General features: G+C 46.3%; 1 protein-coding gene and 1 long non-coding RNA gene across 5 annotated transcripts; one reads left to right on the top strand and one right to left on the bottom strand.

The window, feature by feature from the left end:
* Nucleotides 1–1,038: 1,038 nt before the first annotated feature.
* PDCD2 (programmed cell death 2) lies at nt 1,039–10,439 on the bottom strand. 2 transcript variants are annotated; one of them, XM_075554231.1, is made up of 6 exons: nt 10,061–10,439; nt 8,199–8,438; nt 6,375–6,521; nt 3,899–4,002; nt 3,344–3,457; nt 1,039–1,421 (listed from the first exon to the last, which is right to left on the bottom strand). In XM_075554231.1, exons 1-6 carry the CDS (start codon nt 10,329–10,331, stop codon nt 1,263–1,265), a joined length of 1,035 nt encoding a protein of 344 aa, XP_075410346.1. In that variant the 5' UTR covers nt 10,332–10,439; the 3' UTR covers nt 1,039–1,262. The 2 variants fall into 2 exon arrangements, with proteins under 2 accessions (XP_075410346.1, XP_075410345.1); XM_075554230.1 differs by having other exon boundaries at nt 6,339–6,521; nt 10,061–10,437.
* A 171-nt stretch (nt 10,440–10,610) lies between these two features.
* Nucleotides 10,611–27,389, top strand: LOC142453182 (uncharacterized). Of its 3 annotated transcripts, XR_012785362.1 has the most exons (8): nt 10,611–10,713; nt 11,451–11,892; nt 18,108–18,143; nt 18,223–18,279; nt 19,161–19,212; nt 21,811–21,853; nt 21,938–22,037; nt 24,392–27,389. It is a non-coding gene; the product is annotated as an uncharacterized LOC142453182 (long non-coding RNA). The 3 variants fall into 3 exon arrangements; XR_012785361.1 differs by having other exon boundaries at nt 21,811–22,037; XR_012785363.1 differs by lacking the exon at nt 18,108–18,143 and having other exon boundaries at nt 21,811–22,037.
* Nucleotides 27,390–27,562: the final 173 nt, after the last annotated feature.

The following is a 27,562-nucleotide window of genomic DNA, read 5'->3' as shown; positions in this document are numbered from 1 at the left end:
CCTGACTTGTGGCAGACGGGACTGAATTTGCCACCATGACAGTACACCTGCTCCTGCAGCCATCTCAGTACGTCAGTTTTTAGCAAAACACAGCATGCCTCTCTTGCCCCACAGACCTTACCTGACCTTGCTCCATGGTACTTTTTGTTTCTGCGAATGAAGAGGGACATAAAAGGATAGCGTTTTAACGACAGAAGAGGTGAAAAAAACGAGGTGCTCTCACCCATCCAAACAGAAGAGTTTGAAAACTGTTTCCAGAATGGAATCGCAGATTTGACTAATGTAAGTGTAATGGAGACTGCTTTGAAGGTGATAAGGGTTTTTTGTTTAAAAAGCAAAACAAAACAGCTTTGGGGAAAAATTCCAAGTTTTTTTTGGGGGGGGTACCCCTTTGTATGCTCACTTAGTGTCCTTTGCAAGGTCAAGTGGGAGCTCAAAGTTCAGCCGCCAGGGGCCACTCTACCTGCTTAGTTGGTCCACATCAGTCCACACTGCCACAAACTGCCCAGAAACTTGGTGTGCTGTGTTCTCTTGCCACTCTGGCACAGTCCCGTCAGATGACTGTGCTGACCACCTCATCCTTACTGTAAGTTGGCTTAGAAGCCACCCTGTAACCTCTCCACGTGGGAATTTGATGCATGTCATCGCTCAAGCACACACATCAGCAATCAGGCCAGCCCGAGCAAGCGTGACCCTTTGCTGGGCTTAGCCGCACCCAGTGAGAATCTGGCTTGGGACTGGGAGCATGTGCACTCTTAGAAACATGAGTTTGGAGAGGGCATGCCTCACCCTGCAGACACTGCCTGCCAGCGTGCCTGGAAGCTGGCAAGGTGCTGACCCAGTCAGTTGAGGTGGCACCCGTGCAAATTCATGTTTTCCAACAACTGGTGCTTTCCCAGTCTTGCTGTTTCAGAACTGAAGCTTCCTGTGCTTGGCCCCAGCCCTCTCACCGCAGTCCCTGCCTGTCCCCCGGGGGCCTGGTGGGTCAGTGCTGCTTGTGTTGCAGGCTGGGAGGTAAGCCAGCACCAGGTATAAGACTGGGCGTGTTAAACAGTTTATCTTTGTGTCGAGCACATTACACACAGGGGAGTTGCTGGACGCACACGGGGACCAGCAGCGAGGTCGGCAACACAGGCCTCACGGCATGGAGTGTGCGGTCAGGTCTGCATCCTCCCGGTACTGGGCGCTTTTGCTTCTCTGCTGCAAACAGCCCCAGAGGTGGGCCTCGAGTGGCTCTTGCCACGCTCGGAAGAGACCGTGCCTTAGGCTGTGTCCGTCACGTCCTGCTTCCACACAAACTCCTCCACGTAGCTAGCACCTAGCGCACAGCTGTCCACGCAGGTGAAGATGCCCAGGACGCCCCAGTCCACACTCCTGCCCAGGCTGTCAGCCTTGAGGAGGTTGAGCAGCTGCGGCATGACCTGCAGAGGGTGATGAAGATCAGACTGGACAACACCCCAGGGCACAGGCACCTCAGACCGGCACGTCGCTCTCCACGGGGCACAGCCCCACCTGATGCCTCACAGGTCAGCTGGCCGGCCAAGAAAATGCTCCCCAGGTCAAGCTTCAGCTGCTCCCCAGGCAGGCACTGTTACTCTGCCTAGAGAAACACCGAGCTAGACGGGGCACTGTTTGCTGAAGGCTGCACGGGTGACAGCATAGTCACAATGAGGGGAAACAACTTTGAAAATGCTCCGCCCTCCACTTTGACACCAGTGACATCTGAGTTCTTTCTAATTCTTCCACCCGGAGAAACAGCACACGGAGGAAGCTGGAGTCAATCCCAGAATCCACCATTCTGTCCAGGGTCTCTCCATACAATCAGCTGTACTCCAGATAAAAACACCTCTCTCAATGCTTACTACCCACCTCCATGACCCAGGAAACGTACAGCACCCACCGGCACTTCCCCCCTTTGGGGTTGACTTGCCCTGTGCCAGTCACTAGGAGTCTGTGTGTTTGAAAGAAATGGGTGTGTGCCCACTTTGTACAGAGGACTGCATGAAGTGAAGAAGCCCCGGTGGTGCAGTGGTTTTACATTGAGCTGTGATCCGCTTGGTTGGCAGTTCGAAACCACGAACAGCTCTGAGGGAGAAGGACCGAGCTTTCTACTCCTGTAAACAGTTAGTCTTGGAAACCCACAGTGGGTTGCCATGAGCCAGCATTGAACTGATGGCAGTGAAGGGTAAGTGTTGTGCTACTAATTGAAACGCCAGTCTCTTCTCAAGAGAAAGATGAAGCTGTCTGCTCCCCTAGACGTTTACAGCTTTGGAAACCCTGCAGGGTAGCTCAACTCTATCCTCTAGGGTCCCCCTAGAGTTGGGATCGCCTGAAAGGCAGTGCATCCTGGGAGCACAATTCTGCAAAACTTGGTCTCTTCAGTGTTTCAATTGGAAATTAGGCTTCTATTTCCAGGTTCTAGTTCTAAGCTCCCTAAAGCGTATACACCTGTCAGAAGATCTAGAAGGCAGTGCAGAGCTCAGGGGAACATGTCTCCCACATAATGTATCACCCCATCCCCAAGTCCAGAGTAACAAGTGTGCCCGCCACAGCTCTACCCTCGAGCCAAGGACACAGGTGTCTCACTATCCATCCCTGCCAAGAGCAGCAGGAAAAGTGTTCCACACAACATCTATAAAAATCCCTCAGAACAAAGTTTCAGAACTGTCCCTTGATTCAGCATTCCTTCTGTTAATGAAATCACGTGGTATTAAAAAAAAAACTCCAAGAGGAACATAATTGAAAAAAAAAAGAGGAACATAATTAGATCATCAAGGAGTTAATTAGGGCGAATTCTATGACTTACATCCCGTAAAGCACATGCTGCCTAGCCCTCCCTGCCCCAGGATACATTGGGTCCCAGTCCCCTATGTGTGGGTAGGAGTCTTGGTGGTGTGGTGGGTCATACACTGAGCTGCTAACCACAGAGTGAGCGGTCTGAAACCACTGGCCACTCCAAAGAGGTCTTCCACTTCTGGAGAGATGCTCAGTCTAGGGAACCCCCAGGGCTGGCTCCCTCTCGCCCCGAGGGCTCCTTTTGAGTGAGAATGAACCCTGTGGTGGTGAGTTTTTGACCCCATCTGGAAAAGCTGACCTCAACAAGATAGAGGCTGCAACAACGGGCACCGTGGGGGTGGTGCAGGGCCTGCAGTGGCTCACCCAGCTGTGCTGGGGGAACGGACTCATGGTACCTCACACAACCACGTGAGCGAGGGCGAGACTTGAGTCAATCGCCATGAGGGATGAAGAGCAGATAAGGCATGCAGCATGGGCCACTCTGCTCAAGTTAAAACATCCGGAGAGGCAGTCAGCTTGGCAACGCACCTCTCAGGGCAGTACGTACCTGAAACTCGAATATTCTCTTGGCACCACAAGGACAGTTCGGAATGTCCTCCTCCCGAGGGACATTTTCACCAGAAATCCAGATGGGTGCAGCCCCACGGCCATACCTGAGAATCTGAAACCAGCCAGGATCACGATCAGACCTTGGTGCCTCACCCTGGAAGCAGTCTGTCTGCAGTCCACTCGTGAGCCCATCCCTGCCACCCTTGCTGAACCAGAGGCCATGGCACAGTATGCTGAGTGCTCACCACGCACTTGCCTTTGTCCACGGCACTTGCCTTTGTCCACGATACTTGCGAGGGCAGTGGAGGCCACCTGGTCCGCCCACCCCAAAGCCTGTGCTCCTTTCACAACATGCGTCCAAGGGCCAAATTCAAGATGAGGGGCAGCGGGCCTTTAGTCTTCCAGCAGCTGTTCAGTGGCTCCGTACAGCAACCCTAATCTGCACCGGCACCCAGGACAGCCCCCAACATCTCCAGTATGTCTCAAAGCCACACCCACAGCGAACACCAGGGCCTGAGGAGTGAGGTCCACAGGAGGGCAAGTGCTAGCTTACCTGCTCAGGCTCAAGAGCTATTTTCGCCTTAAACCTCTGGAAGATCTCATCTTCCCTGGTTTCGTGCTTTGCCATGGACTCCAATTCTTCCTCAAACGCGTCACCTGAGAAGTCACAGCACAGTTACTGGCCACATGCACGTACACACACAGGGCTGGTGTCAGCAGCTCAACGTTACAGTGGAAGGGCAGACACACATGCATGCGTGCACGTGAGGGACCAGTTCCACACGGCAGCATGGCAGGGGGATGACCCAGGACACCTCTGCCCTTCCTGCTACCAGATCCACCTCAACCCCAGGGGTCCTAGCTAACTGCTTGCTTCCTGGGAGTTTCAAACACGAAGTGCCAGTCGGCCTCACGGCACCACTACCAGCGGCAGCACTTCCTCCAGAAAGACCCTTGGACCACATGTCCTCTGGCCAGACACCCCAACCTGACATCATTCTCTAGTGAAGCGAGCCCCCCTGCCCCACAGCACCCCCTCCCTATCCTCTCCTTGAGGCCCAGGCCTGCGGTTGACCCTTCCTGCCCACCACCTTGGAGACTTGTGTGTGGGAAGGGCACTGGGGTGGCGGCAGTCATGTGGCCAGTAGCTGCCTCCTCCCAATGCAGACACGTGCCCTTCAGCCTCAGTTAGAACCCATTAACCCACACCATTTTATCCTGACCCATGCCTGCTTTTTGGTAATGGCAACCCGATGAGCTAGCTCCTGGACCCTCCATCATGACCCTCTTTTACGTGAGTTGCTGCGTCTCATGCGACTCGGGTTGGAGGCCACCGCCTGATCCAGGAGGCACAACAGCCACCATCCGTGGCCTGTTTGTTTGGTTTTAGCTAAAAGACACACCGATACTTCCCGTATCACTAATTACTCTCATCAGTCGGACAGTTTCTAAGTGCTGCTGTGACAGGGACTCCACTCATGGTGGTGGTAACACTACGCCTAGCTTTGGTGGCTGGCAGTAGGAGTTCTGGGTGCAGACCCCAGAGGTGGCTTTATCCTGTCTGCTCCGGGGGAGTCCTTTGTCCTTGGCCTCCACTCCTGGGTTCCAGGGCCGTACCCCACTTATCTCCGGGGCTTGGAAGCCCGAGAGCAGTTCTTTGTGCTCAAACCGAATGTGCTGCACACTCCACGGGTTTCATCTTTTGTGACCGCGAGCACTGATGGCTTGGCACACGCAACTTTAGCTTTCAATGGTGGAACTGACAGTCCCACAGCACATACAAGGCAAGGCATGTTGTGTGTCTAGCGTCTACCCTTGACGCACATCCCCGTCATCTCTGAGGTTCGGGTACTAACATGCATGTGTAAGCAGACATGCCTGTCCATGCAGTGCTGCCCAAGAACTAACCCTCTGCAGACTCCCGAGAACCAAGCTGAGTGCTGAGGCCGCCAGGCTAGGACGCAGCAGGAGCCCGGGGCCTGAGGTGGTGTGAGCGCCTCCTGTGAACTACACATGCACAAGGCAGAAGCACAAGTACTTCACTGACCACAACCAGCAAGAGTCGAGGGGACTTCACACTAAAGAAACCTTCTTTGGTGGTTACTGGGGGGGGGGGGGGGTGTTATTCAGAGAGTGGGCATGTGTTAGCCTGGGTGAGGAGGAAGAGAAAGACATATACATGAGAAGGTATCCCCCCAAAAACAATAGAATCAGAAGACACAGGGAGGGGCACTAGAGTGAAATATAGCAGAGAGCCATGCTGTTACATAAACAATCCCGAGACAACGGTGCTCTACAAGGGGATGCATGGAGGGACACACAGGCTGAATGCATGTGGAAGGGAGTAGTACACTCACGAATACACACTGAGTGGGCAGAGGATATCTGTACGTGCTGTATTTACCTGCCCTACAAACATATCGATGAACGTGGGGCAAAGCTATAAAAACATCTTAGACATAACCAAACACCTTGAGGGAATGGGTCGCTGGGCCTGGAGGCCGCCAAGATTAATCGGCACAAACAGTCCACAAGGACTTGCTCTGGGGAGGAGCACCTAGAGTCGGAAGAGCTTGTGAGTGGCCACCCAAGGTGCCACTATTGGTCCCTCCTTGTCCCCGACAAAGAAGCATGAACAACCCACCTGACGCACGGACACCAGCCTCCACGTGCCCAAGACCAGAACTGGACTGTGCCCGACCACTGCCCATTGCTCTGAAAAGGGACCTCACTAGAAAGCACTGAATAATCTGGAGAAAAATGTGGAACAAAACTCAAAATCCTACAAAGGACCAGGCTCACTGGCTAGATGAAAATAAGTGGGACCTTCAGATCTGGAAATGAACTCACCCCACAGCTCAATTCTCAGCCAAACGACAGGTCTGTAAGGGGAGTAACACACATCTAAGGAGCCAACCGTTTGAGGTCAAGGGGCAGCATTTTTTGAAGGTCAAAGTTTGGGAGGAGGGAGTGGGATTGATTAATGTGTGCACCTGGGACGGACGGCTGTGACGAGAGTGAAGCCTCACCCACGCTGTCCACGTGCTCGCCATGCTCGCCCTCCTCCTCCTCCTCCTTCTCCTCCTCCTCTGCTGGGACTTCGTCTTCCGTTTCTATCACAATCTCATATTCGGGAAAAAGGAAGCTGTGGTCTGGAACCCCGTCACTCACAGCACCTACAAGGAAGGTCGTTGGCATCGTTAGTCACCATCCCACTTTGAAGGTGACAGCATTTTCCTGTCCCTAAGTGATTACAAAGAATCCGTACCCTAACATTTCTCTTTAATAAACCAAAGAGCTCTGGGCACAGGGGGCTAGGTGGGGGCCGTGAACCAGAGGGTTGGGAGTTCACCCCTGCCGTGCTCCTCTGAGAAAGATGAGGCTCCGTCTCTGAAAACCTGGGCGCGTGACTGACTACAAGTGGGCTTGATAGCAGTGAGTGTGGTTTAACATCACAGTCCTCCTACCTGAACCCAAACCGCCACACTCACTGCCACCGAGTCGGTTCCGAAGTTGCCCCTGTGGCTTTCCGAGACAGTAAGCTCTTTACAGGAGCAGACCGCCTCGCCTTTCTCCTGAGGAGCAGCTGGTGATTTCAGATGCTGACCTGTGGGTAGCAGCCCAGTGCATAACCACTGGGCCACCAGGGCTCCCTTTCTGAATGGTCACCCTTCCTAAGTGAGCACACATCACCTGTGCACTTACATAGAGGCACACGTCAGACACCTGTGACCAGGGAATGCCGAGCATAAACAGCGGGGTCAACCCTCAAAGCGCTACCTCTGCCTGCCTGCCTGCCCGCCTTCCCTAGAGATCCGGGCACACAGCAGGGTTCACCCACCACAAAAGCCAGACCTGCGCCAGCCAGAGCACAAGTGGTGACTGCTGCAGTCAGTTTGGAACCTTCACCGACGGCACTGCGCTGCTCTCTGCATAACAGAAAAATCCCTGTTCACTTCGTTGGGCATCCAGGGCACACAGAGGTCCCAAAGGGTCACCCAGCCCTAACCAAAGATGGCAGCACAATGGTCGCTGAGACCTGCAGACGGTGTCCTGAGAGGGAAAGGGTCTCCCTCTCCTGCACCATGTGTGAGTCGCACGGCTAGAGCTCCAGCAGCTATCTTGGGCCTCAGCAAACGGAGACACCACAAACACACGGGCAGAAGGAGCATGAGCCTTCCACACCGTGGAGCACCGTGTCAGTCACGTGAGAGAGAACAGAAGTCGGCCTGAGGACACCAGCATGCGGCTGGGTTCTGTGAAATCACTGGCATCACCTTCTAGGAGCATCAGATCAGAAAGCGAACAGAGAGCACAGGCATGTGTAGCCAAGGGAGAGGCGAGCTCAGCAATGTGGCCTTCTAGGGCCACAAGGCAGGTCTGGTTGCTGAGACACTCTAGAGAAAACCTAAGAGGGCAGTGGAAGGAAGGGCAGAGCCCAGCCCACAAACACGTCTTTAAGCTGCTCAGCACACACGAGGGGGCGCTCTGAAATGACAGGATGACCTCTAGAGTCAGTTTAGAGTCAGATCCCATTCAACTGAGATCTTCATGTAATTACAAATAGAAAGCTCAGGAGGTGCTGCATAAGCCCTCAGTTACAGTGAGCAACACACTAGCAGTTTCTGCCTCTGGCCCTCTACATCAGCCCCTCCTGGGGGCCGGTGAGTGGGGCTGAAGTCAGAAATGAGTGCAGAGGTAACATAAATGACCTCCTTGTTTGTTTTACGCAACGTTCTCTCTCAGAGTGTGAGCTGCCACAGGACGACAGAGCTACCAGTTCCTGGGGCTCACTGGCTGAGGAAGAGTCTACAGGACGTGACAGAGGCTCCGCAACAGCGCTGTGGTCTCACCTGCTGGCGAGCAGGTCTGCCGGTGCCACTTCCAATCCAGGGTCTGGTGTTCCTTGCTGCAGTAATGTGCCTGGTGGCACCTGGAACATGTCTTGGGGGCTAAGCAGCCGCAGACCCGGCAGAGGTGAGTGCCAGACTTGAGCTGGAGACACACAGATGCTCCTGCCTCTGGGGGAGGCTGCTCCAGAGGGGGCTCGTAGGAGTAAAAATCATTCTTCCTGGGTAGCTGATTTCTAAACACTAAGGAAGGAGAAAATTTAATTTTCAATAAAACATAGAGCAGATTAATTCAATTAAGAATTGTGCCTCCACTCCGGACTGAAATTTTAGAAACTTAAAAAATCAGAAGGAAAATTTCCTCCTTGCCCACTGCAGTAGAGTTGATTTGAACTCACAGCCACAGAGCAGAGCACAGGACAAAGCAAATGCCTCATAGGGTCTCTATTGTTCTCCCTCAGAGAGGACAGAGTAGCTGGGGTTTTGACCACCCTATCTTCTGGTGAACAGTCCACTAAGGAACTTCTAATTTTCTGGAAGAAGATCATTGGAGAGTTGGGGTCGGAACATAAGTTAAAAAGACCAGAAGTCTAGAAACTCAATGTGTGTGGGCAGGGGCTGACTCCTGGGGTTGTCAAATTCATCAAATTAATAATGAAGATAAATCAGTAATCAGTCTGCTGAGATGAGAACGATCCATTTTTCTAAAAAATAAAGATAGGTGTCCCATTTGATCAGTGGCTCAAACTCCTTGGCAGAAGGACCAGGCTGTCTGCTCATGTTAGTGTTTTTTCTTTTCTTTTCTGGTTTCTAAGAACAGAATAATTTGTATCCATCTCTAGTCTGATTAAGCCCCTGGCAGATCCCCACTAGAGATGACGGTAAACTTGATTGTACTTGGTCAGTTGACCTCCCTCTTGACCCAACCTGAGTTTGTTTTAGGCCCAAATATTTCTTGTTACATGACAGAAATTTCTTCTCTGGCTTCCCTAATACTGTTATTGTCTGTTCTTTCCTACTCTTTATTTTTATCTTTACATTACTATTATTTTCTCCTTTTTCTGGCTGTTTGTTATTGTTTCTGTTAGGTTCCCAGTTTATGATGCACAGGAGTGGATGAATAGACAATGACTGATGCAATGGTTTATGGGGGAGGGTGGGAGGAATTGGGGAGGGAAGAAACACTGGACCTGATTGTGATGATGTATGGACAACTCTTTAAAAGCGATTTAACCATGGAAGTGTATGATATATGACTATTGTATCACGAAAACTACTTTAAAAAAAGAAACCAAACTTAACCAATGGTTACCATGGGTGAAGGAGGAAGAGTTATTGTTTAGGGAGCACTGAACTTATGTTAATGGTGGTGAAATAACGTGGGAAAGGCTATCGATAATCGTTGCACAACATTAGGCGTACAATCTATGGCAATTAATTATACATACACTGTCGAACTGGAGAGCATTTTGTTGTGTATATTTTTGCTACAAGTTTAAAAAGTATACTAATGACAATAAGTACAAGGAAGAAGAAAACATTTTAAAACTGATTGTACAACTCTTCTTGAAATGAACGAACTATTCAATTGTATGATATATGAAGTGCCAATAAAACGGTTGATAACAAAAACAACTGATTAAGGGTTGTTAAACCCTTGTCACCCCCTCGGCGCCCCTGACGCCTCCAGAGAGGCGCACAGTAAGTGCCCCGAGCGGCTGCCTCTAACCGGGAAGGTGGGCAGCGACCTGCTGTTTCACAGCACAAACAATACGGATACAGATGTCAACTCGGAGCACGGAGCCGCGCGCGGCCCTGCCCCCGCGCGGCCCCGCTTTCTCCCCACCCCGCGCGCGGCCCCTCACCCCGCAGGCCAGCACAGCAGGCTGGGTGGCGGCAGCAGAAGAGGAAGAGGCCACGGTGGAAGGCGTCGGCGCGGCCGGGCAGCGGCGCGTACAGCTGCAGCAGGAAGGTGGGCGGCCGGCTGCAGCGCGGACAGGACAGCGCCGCGGGCCCCGGCAGCCCTGCCTCGCCCAACCACGCCGGCCGGCCGCCCACCTTGCTGGGGAAGAGCGCGCTCCGCAGGCGCCACGCGGGCGCCTCCTCCGCGAAGCCCAGCTCCACCAGCGCGGCCATGGGCCGGCAAGCGCGGCCACGCGGGGCGGGGGCTCTCGGAGCCTGCCTGCCGGCTCCAGCACGCTCCTCGGCGCGGCCGCCGTCCACGCCGGAAGGCGGAAACCGGCCACTCGGTAAAAGCGGAAATGCCTGGGGCGTGCACAGGAAAGGGATTGGAAGAAAAGGACGAGGAGGCGGAACAAGGGCACACGCCAGCCAAGACCCGCCCTTTTCATCCGTACTTCCGGTGCGTGGTGGTGGTGGTTTTTTTTTTTGCTGGGCGCCTGCGCAGTCAGAATCCAGGGAAGCCAGAGGGACAGCCTGCAGTCAAACACAGGAAAGGGAACTAACTCGAGCGCGCTGCGGACAACTGCTGAGCTACAGTACCTCCAAATCCTGGACTGTGAGGACTGTCTGGTTCTCATCCTTCCTAATGCCGCGCCCCTTTAATACAGTGACCCCCCAACCATAAAATCATTTTCGTTGTTGCTTCATAACTAATTTTGCTACTGTTATGAATCATAATGTAATTATGCAAGTTAAAGGCGAAACTGAGGAACTGGGAGGAAGACGGACAAACTGACAGGACAGGGGAGAGCAGGAACAAATAGCTTTATCAGTGGGTAGCTTCCGGACGTGGTACTCAGCTGCTTGGGGGGGGGGCGGGGCGAGGGTTTTTAAAGGGGTGGTGAGGAATGTGTGGCAATTAGCATATGGGGTCTGGAAACCTGGAGAATTGCTTGTCGACTCCTTGCGGCTTTCTTTGAACGCGGAACATCTGGTTTCACTGGTTATCTTATCTGGCAGTTATCTGGTGCTGCTGCTGACCTTTGGGATGTGCTGGGAAGCACATGCAGGGCCCTGACCTGCTTCAGCTTCGTCCAGACGGGGGTTTTCATTGTTACAAATTGAACATAAAGAAAGCATAGTGATTAATCACAAAAACAATATGTAGTCATATATTGTGAAATATATATTTCTAATTATAAATACCGGTAAGTGAAATGTTGTCTTGAAGCATGGTGTAGCATGGGTAACAGTCTTAATATAACAATGGTAAACTACATTGCTACATTTTGTGACAGTATGTGTAAAAAGCCAACATCAGTGCGAAGGCTGAGATACCTTCTTTCTCACTAGATCAGAAATTCTCGGGCAGTCTTTGCAAAAGCACAAAGATCATCTTCCACAATGTCTACTTCTATATTTGGACTTGATATCAAGCTGGAAAACCCTATTTCACGAAGATAATTTGTTGGAAATGTAAGAAGAAGGCTCAACACAGTCTCGTAGCAACATATGACTGCAAACAACTTGATCCAGAATTTTTTAACTGCCATGATAGAAAATTCAGTTCTCCCTGCATCGCTGTTAATAAATCCAGTGGACTTCTCTTGTGCTGTCTCAGGAACATCTTCAACTTTGTGAATGGGCTTCTAGCAAGTGCAAATGGGTGTCAGGTAGATTTGGAATGTACGATGAATTTTCATCTGCAAGCACGTGCAAGCGTTCCTTCACGGAAATGATCGTCGTGATGCTTTCGTCTGGTGTAAGGTCATGTTCCTCAAAGAAAGCAGATAAGGTAGGCAACATGTAAATTTTATTTTCATCCATCCCCCCCCCCCAAGCTGAAGTTTCATTTGGAATGATTGGTTGGATCTTTTCAGACAAATCAAGGCATGTTTCATTTGGTCCTTGCAGTGATAAATTTAACTCATTCAAGGTGGTAAAGGTGTCAACCAAGTAAGCTATTTTCTGCAGTGTACTTTTATTGCTGAAAAGTGCTTCGAACTACAGTCTTGCTTTCTGATTAAAAAATGTTTTGAGTTTATCATGAAGCTCAAAAACATTTAAAAAATTTTTTCATTGTTCAGCACATCCAACTCATTGCACAGTTGTGAAAACTGTCGAGTGTTGAAAGTGATCGCCTTTAAAAAAATTGACAGAACGTATGACGGTTTTCATTACTTCTCGTAACTCTGTGGCAGTGTCTTCATTGCTAATATTTACCAATGAATCATAGAGTGAGTTCCAATGACTTTGGTGCCTCATTCAGTACCAAACTTTGAAATCCAGATCGACATCCTAGCATAGCTGGAGCACCATCTGTGCAAACACCACAAACCTTTTCCCAAGAGATCTTATGCCCTTTCAGAAATGAACCAACTGTCTCAAGTACATCACGTGCAGTAGTTGTTGTTTCAAGAGGTTTGTAAAAGAAAAACTCATATTTAAAGCCGCTATCATTAATATACCTCACGTAAACCAGTAACTGTGAACAGTTTGCAACAGGTGTAGATTCATCAAGCTGGATGCTAAATATTGGAAGTAGAGCAGATTTAGTTTCCTGGATTACCTTATCAAGAATTTCAGCAGACATGTCATCTATTCTAATGTGGACAGTGTCATTAGATAAGGAAATTGCACTCAATTTCATAACAAATTCATCTGTGATCATAACTCAAACAATGTCTCTGGCCACTGGCAACATAAAATCCTCAGCAATGGTGTGAGGTTTTATAGCTCTGGGATTCTGAGTGCCACCAAATATGAAGCTTCAATGGGTGCAACATTTTTGTTTGTGGTACTTGCCACCAGTGTCAAGTCTGACTTTCTTGGGTCCATCAGCTTTGCTTTTAAAATAGTTGGTATCCTTGTTGGCAAAGTTTGCTATCAAATGGCATTTTAGTTTGCTTGGCTTCATAGATTCAGCTGATAAAATTTCACAACGAATAACACATTGCAGTTTCTCAATTCCTGTTGTAATTGTTGAGGTAAAACCATACTGTAAAAAATCCTCACTATATTTTCTTTTCTTAACGTTCTTCTCTACAGGATCCATTATCATGGGATGGTTTGCTAATGAAAATAATATATAACAATGCTTTAATAATATAAAAGATGATACATGGTATAGTTCAATCAATACCGTTCATTAAAATGGTAAATCCTATGATTTACCATTCTGGTTTTTTTTATATACCTCTTATCACAAGGGGGTAGTACTCACATCACCCACAGCTGAATATAAAAAGACTGATCTGTATCCAGATTAAGTTCCCATGGTGTGTGTGTGTGTGTGTGTGTGTGTGTATGTGTGTGTGTGTGTTGGTAGTAGTAGTAGTAGCAGCAGTTGATTTTACAGTACATGATTTTGCATTTACCCAGTAATTATAATTTATGAAGTGTCATTTACATCCAGTACTGCTGCTTTCAACACAGCAGCTGCTCTCTACACAGTAGCTGCTCGCTACACATGTGTGGCCCACATAAGTACCTTATGGCACTAACCCTGTCACATACACCTGTATTTATACGGGGTGTATGTTATGGGATTGGCACAGTGATGTCATCACGTAGGTACTCATGTGGGCGTATCTGCATGTGGGCGGACCCACCTGGAGACAGATAGAGTAGCAATCTCTCGGTTCCTATGACCATCAGAAAAATGTGCTTTCCGATGGTCTTAGGCGACCCCTGTGAAAAGGGTTGCGACCCACAGGTTGAAAAGAGCTGACCTAGAGTGTATCTTTAAGTCTATGGGTTGAATGACCTAGGCATCCCACTCCACTTGCCGGGGGTCAACATAGGGGATGAAAATCACCATTTGTTTTGTGTGCTTTTATTTTAACATAAGTTCAGAAAGACTGGGAGGTTTGATGTGCACAGACCTACTTAGTTTACTACAAGTTAGTTATGGCAAGGGACTATAAGATCCCTTTGAACCAGAGAATCAGAATGAACGATTACAACCACTATGTCAGAGAGGTTAGAGTCCAAGTCCTTTGAATTAAGCATGTACCATTTGTAAGTGGTCTGAGAAGTCCCTCTAGCTGATGTCAGGGTTGTGGCAGCAGGCAGTCATCAGAGTTCCAAGATAACCCTCTGTTTCTAAGTTTTATGGTCAAAGCTACTAGATTTATCACCCAGGCCTCACACACTAAGTGCCAGTGTGATTTTTGCTGTTATGGGTAACTGGTAATGAGATTGGTTTAAGATTTTATGTTTTCCACATTTTTCTCTCAGTCTATTGAAGACATTCTCGTCCAATGACAGTCAGAGTAGTCAGTAGGAATAGCCAGGCACCAACCATGTAGTTCTGGACTCCAGGTCACGGAGGAAAGGTTCACATTACTCTGTGGACTCATTGTTTCCTTACTTCTGTGATTTTCTTCATTCTTCTTTGCTCTGGATAGGGAGAGATCATTAGTTTTATTTTGGATGATTGCTCAAGTGTTTTGAAAACAATTTCTTATGAAGGTTTACAGAACAGATATTCAGTTTTATATTCACCAATCCACACATATTTTTGTTTCAACTCTTTGGAATCACCTCAGTGTGTCATTCCTGATGCCGTTCCCTCTGTGTTTCTTATATCTGTTCTTCCTCCTAACTCCCTCTCTGTAGTTTGTCCTTGTAGAAATGAGGCCTTTTTGATTTTATGTGGTTGATGACTTTAACTCAGAAGTGAGTTCGGTTCCCAACTTAAGGATGATGAGAACCTGACCAGTAAGCTGGGTCTCTTATGATTTGGGGTTTTGTTACACCTTTTCTCTCCGTCCAGGACCATCTAATGCAATACTTTTCAGAACAGAAGGAAGTGGGAGCCAAGTGCCACTGAGTTCTTCTGGTCTCAGAGGTACAGAGATTGATGTTTGTGTGGTTCTTGAGTCCACTGAACTAATTGGTTTTCATTCATTTTAATACATCAGTCATTCTTTCCCTTGGATGGAAAGAGACCAATAGTTGTACCTTACATGACTTCTCAGAAGGCTTTAGTTGCTACACATCACAATAGGATGTAGAACATTGTCTTTGTGATCTATGTTATACCATTTGATCTCCTTGCCCTCACGACTATGATCCTGATTCCTTAGGCCCAGCAATTCCTTTCCCTGAATTTTTTTTACTATGTCTTAAAATTTTTATAACTTTCTCTCACTGCAACTAGTCGGTGCTGACTCATAGTGATGAGCCCATGTGGATTTCTGAGACTAACTGTTTATGGGAGTAGAAAGCCTAGTCTCTCTCTCTGAGCTGCTGATAGTTTTGAACTGCCAACTTTGCCTCACTTTCAGTCAAACTCACTGCCTTAGCAGCCCTATGGGACAGAATAAAACTGTCCCTGTCAGTTTTGGAGGCTTTCAGTCTTTACAGAAACAACACCCACCCCACCCCCATCTTTCTCCCATGGAGTGAAGAAAGCCTTGTAAGCTCTAGTTTATCTATGGATATATTTTCGGTATGTAGAAATACACACATCAAAATAACCTGCCAAATGTACATGTAGGTGCCTCCCAATTTTCCTTCTCACACCTGGTCAACTTTCAAGTCTATCTCTGTATCCACTCATGGCATATTGTTATTACTGTTACTGCAGGATCAGTTGTGTGAGTAATGGCACTTACCTGTGCCGCCATTAATCCTTATCCTCCTTCCAGTATCCTTTATTCCCTTGGTCACTTTTCTTGACCTGTCCATTACTGTGTATTGCCACTTCCGTCACCCACCAGAGGACATTAAGAATATGGACATTGGACCTCCAATCAAGTACTTAATGGAAGAATACTTTATTCTATTAAATTGGCATTCCATAATGCACACCTTCTTGAGATGATTGCTGAAGACAAATGTGTGCATAAGCAAATGTCTTGAAGAAAGCTGATGGTGCCCAGCTATCAAAAGATGTAGGATCTGGGGTCTTAAAGGCTTGCAGGTAAACAAGCAGCCATCTAGCTCAGAAGCAACATTAAGCCCACATGCATGAAGCACACCAGCCTGTGTGACCACGAGGTGTTGAAGGGATCAGGTATCAGGCATCAAAGAACAAAATAATCATATAATTGTGTGTGATGGGGAGTGAGGAGTGGAGACCCAAAGCCCATATGTAGGCAACTGGACATCCCCTTACAGAAGGGTCGCGGGGAGGAGACGAACCAGTCAGGGTGCAGGGTAGCAACGATGAAACATACAATTTTCCTTTAGTTCTTAAATGCTTCCTCCCCTCCACTATCATGATTCCAATTCTACCTTACAAATCTGGCTAGACCAGAGGATGTACACTGGTACAGATAGGAACTGGAAATTGGGAATCCATGACAGATGATCCCTTCAGGACCGGTGATGAGAGTGGAGATACCGGGAATGGAGGGAAGGTGGGATAGAAAGGGGGAACCAATTACAAGGATCTCCATATAACCACCTCCCTGGGGGATGGACAACAGAAAAGTGGGTGAAGGGAGATGTTGGACAGTGTAAAATACAACAAAATAATAATAATTTCTAAATTATCAAAGGTTCATGAGGGAGTGGGGAGTGGTGAGGGAGGGGAAAATTAGGAGCTGATATCAAGGGCTCAAGTAGAAAGCAAATGTTTTAAGAATGATGATGGCAACAGGAAATTTTGAAGGTAGTTATTTCGTAAGCTGATTGGAAGAGATCCATATTTGCACCCATTGCAAAGAAAGGTGACCCAATAGAATGATCAGATTATAGAACAATATAATTGACATCACATGCAAGTAAAAGTTCGCTGAATGTCATTTACCAGCTGATGCAATAATACATTGAAAGGGAGTTGCAAGAGGTTCAGGCCAGATTCGAAAGAGGATGTGGAACAAGGGATATCATTGCTGTTGTCCAGTGGATTTTGGCTGGAAGCAGAGAATATCAGAAGGGATTTTACGTGTGTTTTATTGACTATGGCAGGGCATTAGACTCCATGGACTCATGAGGGCTGTTGGGTGCAAGTCAAGGAAGCAGACTGCTGAGTCCTCTGTAGAGTAATACAGGCAATCCAGCCACAGGCAACAAGCAGCTGAGCAGGTCACCAACAGCCAGAAGAGAGGGTCCAACAGTCCCTAGCTCAAGTGCCCCCTCCTCCTCCCAGGAGCCAGTCCTAGGCTCCTCAGCAGTGCCCAGGGAAGGCTCTGCCCCAGCTGATTGTAGGAGCTTGGATTTTTCTGTTTGTAAACGTGCGCTTATGTAGCATGAAGGGTGGGAAGAGATCTTTGACTCAGGCTGTCAGAGTGGTGGGTGAAAAGGGTTTCACATGGCAGCTGGGTAGTGTTTGTATTTTGTTTCTATCTTAGGGAGCTGAGACAGAAGGAATATGAGCACCAGGCAAGGGAAAGACAGCTGTCGGAAGTAGAGGGAAAAGCATCATTGGCTGTGGAGAAAGTGACCAAATGCAAGTGAGTTTAGCTACTAAGTGCCAATGGCTTATAGTAGCCTCTCGGTCCTTTTGTCTTCAACATGGCCAGTGGTTTAGACTTAGAAAGCATGCTCATGGATAAATCACACAAGAGCAAAATGTAAGGTTACAAGTGAAAAGATGTTAAACCCCCAAAATGTTCTGACCTCCAATACTGGGCTACCTGTGGGGTTGGCATTCACACACATGTTCCTCCAAGAACAGTGCTACTTGTCATGGTTCTTTGGGGAAGCATTTCTGAAGCATAGACCATAGAGGTGAGTGTGCCATTGGATAGACCCAGGTGTAATAATAGTTCTTGTTTACTGAACTCTTAGAACTATGTGATTATGTATACCTATGTGAATTAAAAAAATAATACGTCACTCAGGGAACTGAAGTTTGGGTGTATTGTTTTAATACTGCTTCACTCACTCTCACGGACCATTGTAACTCATAGATAAAGGGTCACAGAATGCAAGAGAATTGGGATCGTGCAGAATGCTCACTTAGACACTGGGTATCATTTGTTCTGCTCCGTCTCAGAGCTGCCACACCTGATGCACATTATTATAGTGGTTCTTGTACTGTGTGCTCTTTTCCAGACTGCTAAGATTGAATGGAAAGCTCGTGACTCCTGGGTAAGTTTTTGTCCGTCTGCTTTTCTTCCTCACGTGCACAGTCTGTCATGACTCAGCAGAGATTTGTTTCCCTCAATAGGTCAGAATGCATGCTGCTCAAAGGGAGAGGGAGGAAGACCGCCCACTTGACACACAGGTATGGCATCCTTACTTAAAAGTTGTCGGGAGCTGCGTGTCTCCCCACCCTGGAGTTTAGCCATTGAATCTACTCTAGCCATACAAACTGTCCAGAGGTTTTTCTGCCCTTTGTTCCTTTCCCGCCAGAAGTGTGGCTGCCTTGACCCTTGCTAGGATTGGTGATCTTTCACTAGCAGCTGCTATGCTCATTGGTCAATACATGTCTGATGGCATCTCCCCCCAGGCTCACCAGGAATGCTTCATTAGCATACTTACCTGTTTGATCAGTTGCCCGACATCCCTTCCTTGTTTAAAGATGCATGACTATTGGCTACCTCAGCTGTACCCTATTTTACATGTGACGTAATCGTGCCAGCCCCTCTCTGGCTATTTAAACCTCTGCTCTCAACTCAATAAATGAGGCTTGATCAGATTCCTGTCTTGCCTCCATTTCTCGCGCCCTTGCCCATCTTCATTCCCAGTCCCTCTTTCAGGTCCACGTTGATGATGTCCTGCTGGACAGGACAAAAAGTGTATTTTCTATTTGGTTTCTGGTATTACACTTGGTATTCTCCAGCTCATTCAAGTCTATTTATACTTTACCTTGAAGCTTGGAAGTCATCCCTAACAGAGTAAAGTTACAAGAGGGGTGCCATTATTTTTAAATCATTTTATTAGGGGCTCATACAACTCTTATCACAATCCGTACATCCATACATTGTGTAAAGCACATTTGTACATTCGTTGCCCTCATCATTCTCAAAATGTTTGCTCTCCACCTAAGCCCCTGGCATCAGGTCCTCATTTTCCCCCTCCCTCCCCACTCCCCCTTCCCTCATGAACCCTTGATAATTTATAAATTATTATTTTGTCATATCTTGCTCTGTCCCACGTCTGAAGGGTACCATTTTAAGGAACCTCAAGATACTTGGAAGACCTGACTTGCAGAAAGGTAGGGCATATTTTCTTACAAAGCAAAGTAACCTTTTCCCCAGGGCAATGCACGCATTATCTTAGAAACAGGAGTATTGACTGAAGAGGTTGTCTCATGAGTGACAAGACACGGTCCTCCTCAGAATGGCTTTTTGGGCCCTTCCCCTGTGAATGGTAGAGCTCTTTCTCTCCACTGACCCTGTCCCCCCAACCACCCCCATGCCCCACCCCCCACCAGACCAGCACAAAAGCTCTTGGTGATATCTCACCGAAGCTACATGGGACGACAAGAGAGTTGAGTCAGGCCCACGTTCAACCTTACATTAAAATTGTTGAAAGTTCTTTCCTTCATCTGAGTCATTTCACATAAGCAGTATTTTAAAATGTGAGTGGAAATAGATGAATAGCATACGGCAAGCTTTGCTTCAGAACTGCAAACACTCATTTCTTTAGCTAAGTGAGATAGTTTATTGTGCCAGCCCACAGTCTCCACTCCTGTCACATTATCTTCTTTCTCCCAGTCAGCACCTATGGCTTCCTGGGGAGTTCCTTACAAACATACTTTAACTGAAGGCCAAAAAAGTCATGCTTGGTTTACGGGGTTTACGGATAGCTCTGCACGATATGCAGGTGCCACTCGTAAGTGGACAGCAGCAGCACTACAGCCCCTTTCTGTGATCTTTCTAAAGGATAGTGGTGAAGGGAAATCTTCCCAATGGGCAGAATTTCAAGCAGTGCACCTGGCTGTTCAGTTTGCATATAAGGAAAAATGACCAGATGTGAGACTGGATACTGATTCATGGGCTGTGGCTAATGGCTTGGCTGGATGGTCAGGGAATTGGAAGGACCATGATTGGAAAATTGGTGACAAGGAGGTGTGGGGAAGAGGTATGTGGATAGACCTCTGAGTGGGCCAAGAAAGTAAAGGTAATTGTATCAAATGGATAAGATGACACGCGCTGTGGAGACTGGTTCTCCTCTTTCCTCTGCCACTCCTGTTATCGCCCAATGGACACATGAACAAAGTTGACATGGTGGCACGGATAGAGGTTATGCATGGGCACAGCAACATGGACTTCCACTCACCAAGGCTGACTTTGCCACTGACACTGCTGAGTGCCCCATTTTTCAGCAGCAGAAACCAACATAAAGTCCAAGATATGGGACCATTCCTCGGGGAGATCAACCAGCAACTTGGTGGAAGGTTGATTACATACGTCCACTTCCATCATGGAGGTGACAGCGTTTTGTTCTTACTGGAATAGACACCTACTCTGGATATGGATTTGCCTTCCCTGCACGTGATGCTTCTGCCCAAACTACTATTTGTGGACTTACAGAATGCCTCATCCATCGACATGGCATCCCACATAGCATTGCTTCAGATCAAGGAACTCACTTCACAGCAAATGAAGGAAGGCAATGGGCCCATTCCCATGGAATCCACTGGTCGTATCATGTTCCTCATCATCCTGAAGCAGCTAGCTTGATAGAACGATGGAATGGGCTCCTAAAGACACAATTATAGCACCAACTAGGTGGCAGCTACTTGCGGGGCTGGGGCAATGTTCTCCAGGAAGCTGTATACGCTCTAAACCAGCGGCCAATATATGGTGCTGTGTCTCCAATAGCCAGAATTCATGGGTCCAGGAACCAAGGGGTGGAAGCTAGAGTGGCACCGCTCACTATTACTCCTAGTGATCCCCTTGCAGCATTTTGCTTCCTGTCCCAGCAATCCTGTGTTCCTCAGGCCTGGAGGTCCTGGTCACAAAGGAAGGAACTCTCCCACCTGGAAACAGTACAAATTCCACTGAACTGGCAGCTGAGAATGCCTCCTGGGCACTTTGGGCTTCTCATGCCTTTGGATCAACAGATCAGGAAGGGTGTCACTGTACTAAGTGGTGTGATTGATCCTGATTACCAAGGAGAAATTGGACTGGTGTTACATAATGGAGGTAAAGAGAAATATATCTGGAATCCAGGAGATACCATAGGCCGACTCTTAGTGCTACCATGCCCTGTGATTAAAGTAATTCATAAATTACAGCAACCCAATCCTGACAGGAGACTTAAATGACCCACACCCCTCAGGAATGGTCTGCGTCACCCCACCAGGCAAAAAACCACAGCCAGCTGAAGTGCTTGCTGAGGGCAAAGGTAATACAGAATGGGTTGTAGTAGAAGGTAGTTCTACCTATCAATTTTGACCACGTAATCGATTGCAAAAGCGAGGTTTGTAATTGTCAGTGTATTTTCTTTTTGTGCTTATTGCATATCTTTCCTTTGTTCAGGTATGATATATCAGATACAATTGGACTCGGTGTGTTTTCATTTATAAGTATGATAGATGATTGATGATAAGTATAAGTGTTATTTCATCAATGTCCAGAAATTATATAAGTATATATGGCTAAAGAATTATGTACAGGTGCCAGGTTGGCAAGGGGTGGATTGAGATAGATAGTTTATTGTGCCAGCCTGGCCGATTAACACAAGTGGGATTAATTGAAGGGCGGTGAGATAAATGGCTCGGTGAGCCTCGCCTTTCTTGTCTATTGCTCTTTGATCATCGGACTAGTGTGTGGCTGCCTTGCTTGTTCTGTGCCTCAATTTTCAGGCTATACTACCTGTGGGATGCCTAGCCTGTGGACTATGTTGCTGTAAGTTGAGGTACCTTTAATACCACACAATTGGAATTTACATCTCTTGAACTGGAGACTGACAGTTCGTGACCTGCCTTGCAGTTTGCTGCCTGTGCCGGGATAGTCTGGATCTCTCTACAGAGGACTCCCTGGCAGTCCTCAAGACTCAAAGGACTGCCAGTGTCTCACAATTCTCTCTGGGGTGAGTTGCACTGAGCCATTTGTATTGCTTTATAATTTAACAGTTCATTTCTTGTATTATGTATCTATCTATCTGTATATAATTTAACAGTTCATTTCTTGTGAGATATATATATATATATATATATATGCAATCTGGTTTTGTCTCTCTAGAGAACCCTGTCTAACACAGTGAGGGACTGAGGGATATAAAAAGGCTTTTCCCCAGCATGTCTCCCCCAGATATATGTCAGACCTAGAACACTGCTTGCAACTAATGGTAAATGATTGTCAAGTTATCTCCCTGAAGTTATTAGCCATCCAGAACAATCAGACTACTGTCTGGTCCACCACAGGTGGTGTTCACTCCCTGCTATTAAGGGCAGTGGCTTGGTTTCCTGATAGAGAGCTCAAAACAGGTCAGACCAGCTCAGTGACAACCAAGGTTAGGTTGCCATCTTGAATCTAGGATCTGCCCATCTTGTCACATGTGAACCCTTAGTCCCTTCTATTCCTATAGCGTTTACACCCCAAGATCCTCCCCCTCCCATTGCTGTATTGCCTATGGTACAACCCCTTCCTGTGATGTATGTGGTTACCTTTAATCAAGGGGCTTGCGCACCTCCAAGTCTATATGAGCCTTGGTTAGAAATAAATCTCTCTCTCCTCCAGTCCTCCTGCCTTCCCCTCTCCCTCCTTCCCTCCTTCCCCATTCCCTCTCCCTCCTCTCTCCTTCTATGCCTCTACATGGACCATCAAGTGGGGCTGAGGTGAGCATGCTACCATGAAATATGTCTGACTCCTTTATTTTACTTTTTCTCCTGTCTCTCTTATTCTCTATGACTTTACTGTAATCTTTATATATTATAGCCATACAATTGCCCATGATAAGTTGTCAGGGGCTGGTCTCCCCTGACAAGGGGTATCTTTTATTCTTTTTGTTTTAATATTTTTACTGTACAGTAAATTCATCCATAACTTTCTACATAATTTATCCATCCACTGTGGTAAATTTAACACTCTAACTTTGCGAATAATTTTCATAGATCTCTTCTCTTGTGATTGCTGATATAGTAACATGTATAAATCCATTGATGACCATTAATATGTATGTATTACCTGAAAGTTAGATTTTATATATAAACTGAAAAAAATTAAGTCCATCTAAGGCTTAAAGAACAGGGCCAAAGCTATTAGTTTACTGATATTATTCTTATTCAAAGGTCTGACTTCAATTTTTAATTTGTACTTAAATTATGAAACATTTCCTCCAGTGTGCATTGAGAGACCCCTGATTTTAGTGGTCAATTCAGCGCTTGGGATGGAGACTTGTTCTTGGGGCCAGAGGTCATTTGAGGCATCTGGGAAAGTTACCAACCCTCGAAAAAAAAAGATGCATATGTGATGGAATCTAGGGTTGTGGGGCAGTTTGTTAGTGCTTATACAGAATATGCTGAGTCACAGGCACCCACAGATGCAGTCCTACCCCGCCTACAGGGTTGCTATCAGTCAGAACTGACTTGATCGCAGTGAGTTTGTGTGTCTCAACCCACCTCAGTGCCTGGCAACCTCTGATCTTTTTATTCTCTCTCTAGTTTTACATGCAGTTGCAATTTTATACTATGTAACCTTTATAGACCGCCTTCTCTCAGTTAACATTATACATTTGAGGCTCTTTCTGTCTTCATAAAATGGATTGTTTTCTTATGGTTGAATTTCCCTTATTTTATTTGTTATTTATTTTGTTGAGTTGTAGAAGTTATTTGTATATTGTTTATTATTGTTATATTCTTATCAGATATATATTGTTCCCAAATAACATTCTGCAGGTTGTCTTTTCACGTTGATAAAATCCTTTGCTGCACAAAAAATCCAAAAGTTTATAATATGTGGTGATATATTATTTTTCTGAGATGCAGATTCTAGGCTTAGGGAAGTGAGCTTCTTCACTAGCTTCCATCTATCAAGTCACTTGCATTCCCACCTCCCTTTACCCTGGTGTCCTCTTCCACTGTCTTGTAAAGTGACTGCTATCTGTTTGATACAGCATGTTGTCTGCTTTAATATGGTCTATTTAAGTCAACTGCTAACAAATGGCCCCCCAAAAGAGAACTTGGGGAAAATATTCTGAGTCAGACTAAGTCTAAATATGTCCTCTGGCTTTAACAAGTGCAGGACCTGGTTCAACTCCTGTGAAGCACAGCAGCTCTGGAAGCTCAGTCCTCTTGAGGGGGAGAAAGAGACCTAATAAATGCTGGCATCTTTCCCATTGTAATGAAATGGTTCAGGGAATTTTCCCACCCCCAGAACACACTCTCCTTAACCCACTTCTTGTGTGTACTGTCTGTGATTTCTTGACTCTTGTGAACTTTGCAGAAGTGAAACTATTCTCCGGGAACCAGGGACCAGAAGAATTCTATTTGCAACTACTCGGTGGAGAAACTTCAAGAAGTCACAAGTCCTCAGAGGCTGTGTTAGTCAGGGTAGACTAGAGAAACAAATTCATAGACACTCTCATATGTGTATAATAAAGAGCTTTATATACAAGAGCAATTGAGTATTGAGAAAGCATCCTAGCCCACGTCAGATCAAGTCTATAAGTCCAATAATGTTCGATACCAATCTACAAAGTCCTCTTCAGACTCACGAAACATGCAATGATGCCAAATGCAGGAAGGTCACACAGGCCAGCGGGTGGAAGGTCTTGTGGATCCAGTGGCAGTGTAAGCATCTCAGCACTGGCAGGGGTTTCTATACGGCTTCTCCAGCTCCAGAGGTCTGGCTCCATCAGCCTATCTCCATGTGTCTTCTCCTCAGGGATGTCTCATAGAGAGTGAGCTGAAAGAGAAAGAGTGAGTCTCCCGCCTCCAAGGAGGAAATACAGGAGTTCCCAGAATCCTCAGGAGAAGGCCATGCCCATACAAAGACCTCATTGGCTATATCCTGATTGACAGGCTAGACTCACCTCTACACTCTTAATCCTCAAATTGACACTAGATTATATAACTACCGCAGAACATCCCTTGTCAATTTGATGTGTTCACATAACTCTTTAGCGATAAATAATTTTCAAACAATAATAAAATCTTATCTGTACCTAATAGGATAAAATCCATACAATTAAAAAATGTGCCACCTTCATTTAAACATAACATTCTATAAGTGAATGAAACAAAAATATCCTATGCCTAACAATTGCAGTTAAGTAACGCCTATACCTTAATCCTATAATCCTATGAAAATATTCCCCTACCTATGACATTTTGTAAGCCAACCACTTCATGTCTTTATCCCTCACCATTTTGCATATCAGTTTCCATTCTGCCCACTTACATCAACCCAGTGCTCTGAGGAGACAATCCTAATCTTTGATGTGAAGAATCTTCTTTCCAGTTGGAACCTTGTGAAGTCTGCATCCATAAACAAAGTCAAATCAGGACAAGCCATCCATAAGGTCAGTAGCAACATACAAGTTTAGGGGCTCAAAAATCTTCTCTTCACCTGTTTGGGCTTGGTCAACTTATTGTGGGCTGCCTCATTTACCCTCACCAGGTGTCCATTGAACACCGCATCTTTAGGCCATGGGCGCATCATAAAATCTCAAGAAGCCTAGCTCCCTTGTGCTGGGTCATGAACTTCAAGACCAGTCAACCGCTCTCATCTTCTCTAGTTTCTATAAACCAGGTCCATGGGTGTCAGTGGCCAGACACAACCTATCTCTTTACTGCTACATTTTTCCCACTTCTACTCAACAAGTGGATCCAGGTGGTCAACTATCAAGCATTTCAGCGTGAGCACAGGCTCCCTTGAAATTCAGCCCTTAAGAGGAGTTTTCTTCATGGCTCCAGATTTTTTCCCAGTTTCTGACAAAAACCACAACTTCAAAATTCAATTATCCAAAGTTCCGTTTCCCCTCTTCAATCTGTCAACAACAGTCCCTTAAGCAAGACTCTGTTCCCTTTCCCCTCTTCAATCTGTCAACAACAGTGCTTAAGCAACACTCTTGGAATGCAAACATCCTAAGTACTCCAAAGCACTGGGTGTAGCTTATCTTTTCAGAGCCTTCTTTGCAGGTGTGTCCTAACCCATTTAAACATTCAAATTTTAATGACTCAAGGAAAGTGGGTTTACAAGCTCTCTATTTTCATGCTTCCCAATAGCCATTTATATCAACGATAATAAGGAAAAGAAATCAGTATAAACAAAGTAGACTCAGATACTAAACTCAATTCTTAAATAGTCCAGTTCAATCCTTATTTAGCTTATCTTAATCCTTATCTCAACTATTCTATTGATACAAAATATGGGATTAGGCCTCTGACAGCATTGTCTCAAACCAAGGCCAGGCCTTCTATCAGCCATTCTGAACTCATTCAGCCATTTTTTTCTAACCAGCATGGTCTCAGAAATTAAAAGGGGCAATTTCTACCCTGAGCTCAAAATATACATTAGCAACATTCATTTTTGCTATTTCAAAGAGGAATAACCAAACAAAATAATAAAACTTTAACTTTCCATATTCTTTCTAGAAAACCCAGTAAACTGCATGGACACATGTGACCTCTAGCTAGCCCCAAAAGGAACACTACCATGAGGCAGAAGTCAAACATCCACTCTCCATTTTATAATTTGTTTATCTAGAACCACACTCCTGGACATAATGTGTTAGTCCAGTTAGACTAGAGAAATTAATTCATAGACACACTCATATGTATATGAGAAAGAGCTTTTTAAAAATTAAGTACTGTTATTACAGGCTCTTACATCGCTTATCACAATCCATGTACTTATCCAGTGTGTCTCGCACATTTGCTGCCATCATCACTTTCTAAGCATTCTCTTCCCACTCGAGCCCCTGATATCAACTCCCCATGTCTTCCTCCTCCTTGCCTACCTTCCCTGACGAACTCTTGAAAAGTTATAGATTCTTATTTTCGTATTAAAAAAATCATTTTATTGGGGGCTTGTACAACTTTTATCACAATCCATACATCCATCCATTGTGTCAAGCACTTTTGTACATTTGTTGCCATCATTCTCAAAGCATTTGCTTTCTGCTTGAGCCCTTGGTATCAGCTGAAGGTGTGCTTCTGGAAAGAAAATCAAGAAAATGGCACTCAGTTCCACTGTTCTCGCTCTCACATACAATGGACCCCTTTCCAATTGCTCCCACTGGGACCTCTGCTGGGTTACTGAAGCATGAGTTTGCTGTTGTTTTATCCCTTTAATTTTGGGGGAAAGGTGTAATCTCATAACCAAAGCATGGGAGAGTCAACCCTCCAACTTTCTATTGTGTGTTTCTTACAATATTAAATGAACTCAGGTATCTTTGTTGTGAATTTCATAATCCATCATTGTTCCTTATATGCTTGGAAATGTGCTATTGCAGAATGTCTCAATTTTGCACAAAATAAAATTATTATGAACTTAAAGTCATTGTTTACTGATGAAATAATGTACACTAGAATTGCTTTAATGTAAACTAAAGAAGAGCATATCAGTCAATACCTGCAGAGAAATTTCCTGTAAATTATGTACACCTAAGCC

This window comes from Tenrec ecaudatus, chromosome 7 (assembly GCF_050624435.1).
Source record: "Tenrec ecaudatus isolate mTenEca1 chromosome 7, mTenEca1.hap1, whole genome shotgun sequence".
Classification (NCBI taxonomy): domain Eukaryota; kingdom Metazoa; phylum Chordata; class Mammalia; order Afrosoricida; family Tenrecidae; genus Tenrec; species Tenrec ecaudatus.
Note: the sequence above shows the minus strand (reverse complement) of the source record. Positions and strands in the feature narration are given on the sequence as shown.